The sequence below is a fragment of the Salvia hispanica genome, chromosome 5 (assembly GCF_023119035.1).
Source record: "Salvia hispanica cultivar TCC Black 2014 chromosome 5, UniMelb_Shisp_WGS_1.0, whole genome shotgun sequence".
Lineage (NCBI taxonomy): Eukaryota > Viridiplantae > Streptophyta > Magnoliopsida > Lamiales > Lamiaceae > Salvia > Salvia hispanica.
In genome coordinates this window covers 19,239,822-19,244,644 of record NC_062969.1, presented here as the reverse complement: position 1 = coordinate 19,244,644, position 4,823 = coordinate 19,239,822, and the positions used below count along the sequence as shown (strand labels likewise).

At 37.4% G+C, this 4,823-nt stretch overlaps 1 protein-coding gene across 1 annotated transcript; it reads left to right on the top strand.

Annotated features, from left to right (window-relative positions):
• The first annotated feature begins 732 nt into the window (after nt 1-732).
• Nucleotides 733-4,258, top strand: LOC125186727 (GBF-interacting protein 1-like). The gene is made up of 9 exons (XM_048083162.1): nt 733-794; nt 1,059-1,102; nt 1,210-1,261; nt 1,625-1,706; nt 1,780-2,393; nt 2,503-2,782; nt 2,924-3,161; nt 3,248-3,694; nt 3,866-4,258. The coding sequence occupies exons 1-9, from the start codon at nt 737-739 to the stop codon at nt 4,124-4,126; spliced, it is 2,076 nt and encodes a 691-aa protein (XP_047939119.1). The 5' UTR covers nt 733-736; the 3' UTR covers nt 4,127-4,258.
• The last annotated feature ends 565 nt before the right edge of the window (nt 4,259-4,823 follow it).

The following is a 4,823-nucleotide window of genomic DNA, read 5'->3' as shown; positions in this document are numbered from 1 at the left end:
AGTGATAAATATTTTATTTAATTCATTATTTTTAATAATAAAAAAAATCTTATATTTTATAATATATATGATAAAAAAAATCTCCAATGAATTAGGAAAAAAAAATCAAATCTTAACTAACTATTATGAAAAATATATCAAATTCTAACAACTAAATAATAAATCATTAAATAAATTAAATAATAATTACATAATAAGATAACACAGTAACATTGTTTATGATAATAAACCTTAAATTAAATTAAACCATGAATATCAATTATACAAACTTTTTTTGTTCTCATTTAAATTTCACCATTTTGTCTTTTGCATTTTCTATATATCGTGATGAATGATGCATATACGCTACTTAATTACTTTATGTGAGCTCCTCATCATTCTTGTTTAATATTGTTTGTTTTAATTTATATATTTAGTTTGATTTTAATATATTAAAAATATTATTAAAAATTTTAATTTTACAAAATTCATAAAAAATCAAAATTCAATTTGCTAGTTTTCTCTATAATATCAAATAAATAAATAAAATAAAATAATTGCACGAGCACAATCTCACTTGATCCATCAGGCGTGCATGCTGGAGTAATATATATTTCAAATCAATTGGTGAATACTAACTAAGAAGCGAAAGAGGATGAGCGAGTTTTCTAGGGTTTCGGTATCGGAGAGTCTGCGAAGGACGATTGAGGATATCAAGGAGATTGCCGGCCAACACAGCGATGAAGACATCCACGCCATGCTCAAAGAATGCAACATGGATCCAAATGAAACCGCTCAGAAACTCCTCTATCTTGGTATATTAATTTATATATAATCCCATGCATGTTATTTTTTTATACTAATATTTAATCAATTTTGTCGATTATCACCTGATCTGAGAGATTGATCAAAGTTTAAAATTTTGGATATTTAAATCGGTTTTGTAATTTTATTGTCTAAATGTGGAATTGAGAAGCTAATACAGCATCTAGCTATAAAACAAGCTTGTTTAATAAGAATTTGATATGAACTCAATTTGTTTAGAGTAGACTGCATTGCTTACTGTTTCTTTTCTGCAGATACATTTCATGAGGTTAAGAGGAAACGTGACCGGAGGAAAGTGGTATTTGAGTTCATTGGGCATGTTCCATTTCTACACTTTCTTCACTTGTCTGCCTTTTATTTTTTTAAAAATATATGGATTTACTACTGATTTTATTTTCTTTCCAGGTGACTCAGCGGCGAGGGAGTAGGGGCGGTGGAAACCGTTACTCTTCTGCTGGTATACCTTCCGAGTTGCCTAAACATCGATAGCTCACTGCCCGCTTAAATGATTTTGATGTCATTCCTCACAATTTTCTTTTTAATATAGGATGGGAAACTACCTACTTGTGTCTGTCCCTAAATGGCTTTGTTAGAAATTCTTAGAAATTCTAAATAAATGGTTTCCATTTTCTCTTTAACAAGATGGATATTGTATTCTTTTTATAAGGGACAGTCAAATTTTCACTGCTCTGATGCTTAGTGTGGGATATAAAATTTGTGGTTTGGAGATGGAAAGTGGTGTCTATGTCTTCCTATTAATCCTTGTTTGTGAGAAAAGTATTATTCCATTGCCTATATTAAAACTCTTGAGATGTTGTAGGTAGGACTGGGAGACGACCAAATGTTAGTATGGGGAGAGATTCTAAATCTTTTGTGGCAGTTGAGCAGAAAGAAAGAAATAGGTAAAAGTTCTTATCTCAGCTATTCTGATTTATTTCTACGGGCTAACTACCGGTTTGTGGAATCGTTATTTAGTTACACAAGTGCTGCGTACAATGGAAGCCCGATCCATGAATGGAACTCGCAAATAGCTGAGCAGAATATCAAAGGTGCTGCTAAAGAAACTAAAAGTGTTTGTGATGGTACGTCGAAAAGATTGCAATCTCTGCGGGCTATTTCAGTGAAGCATATTGCAAATATAGATCCCGGCCCTACTCCTACTTCGACACCTACCATTGCCTCCACTGCAAGAACTCCAGGTGGGAATTTGAAGCCGAAATGTAATCAAGTTGGGAACAGTGTTGGATTGTACTCTTCTGCAACTGATCCTGTCTTAGTGCCGTCTCTCAATCCACGGAACCCTGCCTCTGTTGGTATAATTCAGCGTGAGACGGGTAATCCGCGCAATGCTTCTGAAATCAGTGCTAGTCTCCTGGAAGACAGCAAAATGAGCGGTGTTCACAATGCGACATTTAGCCAAGGATCTGTCGGCATGACCAGTGAGACGCAACCTGTAGAATACGAGGGAGTTGGAAGTAGTCAGTCTGAATCTACAAGACTTCCGTCTTCAACTACTCGCCCCACTGCTGCTGATGCCAAGGGTCATCAAGAAACTTGCTTAGTTCAACCGGATAACACTCCTTCTAAAGGTATTTTTCCGCATCTTTATGTGGTAAACATGGTCTAGTAGAGCTGTGTCAGCATCGGATAATTTGCTTTCTGTTTATTATTGATATATTCTTCCGAACGATGTCCCAGGGATGTCTGAAGCTGAGGTGGTTTCATCAGAAACTAATCTTCATTCTCTTTCTACTGTGGAGGATCCTAGTCCGGACATAACTACTTCTGAAGTTGATGCTAAGCTACATTCGGCTAGACATTCTGTGATTTTCCCAAATAATCTATATGTCCCTGAGGCTTTTAAAAACTCTATCATGTTTGGAAGTCTGGAGTCTTCTCTACAAGAGAGCAACGGCTCCAGTCCTACGGATGCATCAAATGGCATCGATATTGAGGTTTCCAAGGAACCTTCAGTAATGTAAGCTAGAAAACATTTTTCTCCTTTACAAGTAGAGCTTTACAGTCTCCTTGCTTTAATTTGCAAGCACTATATATTTATATGTCAACAGCAGACTGAGGTTAAATAGCAAATGACATTTATAGTCATCATTGGGTGCAGACCTCAGTCTTCTTCCTCGGTATCTGGATGCAGCAACTATCTTGATCGCCCCCCTGCCCCACCCCATGTGCTCGTAGACATAAAACCATCACAAGAAAATGCGGTGTCGCTGAGATATGGCCAGTCAAAAGAGGAAATTCTGCAACCGGTAGGAGGATCTCACAACCCACCTGCTACATCAGACTACGGTCTGAAACTCGTACCTCCTGCTGTCCAACTTGAAACACAGGCATGCTATGTTGCCATTTTAGATTATCATTATACTCATCAGAGTTGCTTATTTTGAACTTTCGCCATTATTCTTCGTTGTTGATATTTATCTAGGGAGGAAACTCAGTGGTTCTATCAACATCTTCAACTCCAACTATGACTCAACCAAGAGGAATTCCTCAGGGCTCTATTGCTGCCGTATCGCAACCACAGATATATCCTTACCTCCGCCAAACATATCCTGCGAATTACATACCGTACAATCCTTACTATTCACAGCTGTATATGCCACCCCAGCACGCGCACCAGCTGCTCAGCCACAGCGGGTTCCCTCATCAACCTTCAGCAGGCAACATCTACATGCCACCAACTTCTGCTGCTCCGGGTGCTAAACTCCCTGTCCCACCACCGTCTTACAAGCCGGGAAACATGACCCACTACGGAATATCTTCTGGCTACAGCTCGTATGGAACATCTGGATTGGGCTATGGCTCCACCGGTGCTCATGATAACTCAGGAACAGAGCTAAAGGACAAGAATATGTACTCCACAATCAAACAGGTGACACTTCCGGGCTATGAAACTGATCAATGGAAAAACTGGTTAAAAGGACATTTTCAGTACCATTTATCTCAATCAGATAGGCTAAATTATTACTAGAAATTACTTTCTTGATATGCATCACTATTTGAAAATTATGGTTTGATCACGAGTCTGTTAATTTGTTTCTAGAACGAGGATATGCACGTGTTACATGATCCATCAGGTGTGCAGACGAATATGGTGTACAACGTTCCACAAGCGTATCAAGCAGCAGGGCGCAGTTCGTTTGGTGGTATATACCATCAGAGCATGGCAGGGCCGCGGTCAGTGCATCAACCTCAGCAAGCAACCGGTGAGGTGGCTCTGACTTCTTATTCTTCTCAACCACAACAGCAGCTGCTCCCTCTGCCTCAACACTACGGCCAGATGAATAGGAGAGAAAACGTTTGATTCTACCGTGTGTGTACATATATCCAACGCGGATATGAGATTATTATCAAATAATTATTTTTAGTAGATGATAAGTCTGCAATTAATTTTTGTTCTTGCTAGTTTTTGTTTCTTCAATATGTAATACATTCATTCCCTCATGGAGTAGCAAAGACAATAAGCTTATATTTCTAGACACTCATAACTGCCAAACTGACTAATCTTATCTCCGTTTTTGTATTGTTTCTGTATGCATGAATTTGTGGTTTTTTTCCTCTTATGAAAAATTAAGTTTTCTTCAATCAGGAAATGTGAAACTTTTTATTTCTTGAAATGATATTATTATAGAAGAGTATCTCAAACTCTGAACTTAATTTTCTCAGTTAAAAAAAAATATCCCAGCACTTCGACTCTTTTCATGTATTTGTGTTGTTCATTTGTATGTTATTTCTCAATTGTCGAATGCTATTTAACTTTTTTCATCATGAAGAAAACGCTAGCTTAAAGAAAAAAAATTTGTTATTAATTTCTTTTTGCACATAGTTTATGGATCAGATTGCATGAATCACCTAATACAAAGTATACTAGGGCTGACAATTTTTTATAAGACACGGACCCGCACAAAGTTAACACGACACGAACACGGACATTTCGCATTTGGATCTTTATAAGGTCGACTCAATAAGAACACGAAGATAACGGGTTGGGTCGGGTCGGG

Excerpts from the sequence above, each read along its gene's own strand:
- LOC125186727 (XM_048083162.1), top strand. The coding sequence starts at position 737 with ATGCTCAAAGAATGCAACATGGATCCAAATGAAACCGCTCAGAAACTC. Across the intron at positions 1,262-1,624 it reads AAACCGTTACTCTTCTGCTG|GTAGGACTGGGAGACGACCA; the intron begins GTATACCTTCCG and ends GAGATGTTGTAG. Across the intron at positions 3,695-3,865 it reads TGTACTCCACAATCAAACAG|AACGAGGATATGCACGTGTT; the intron begins GTGACACTTCCG and ends ATTTGTTTCTAG.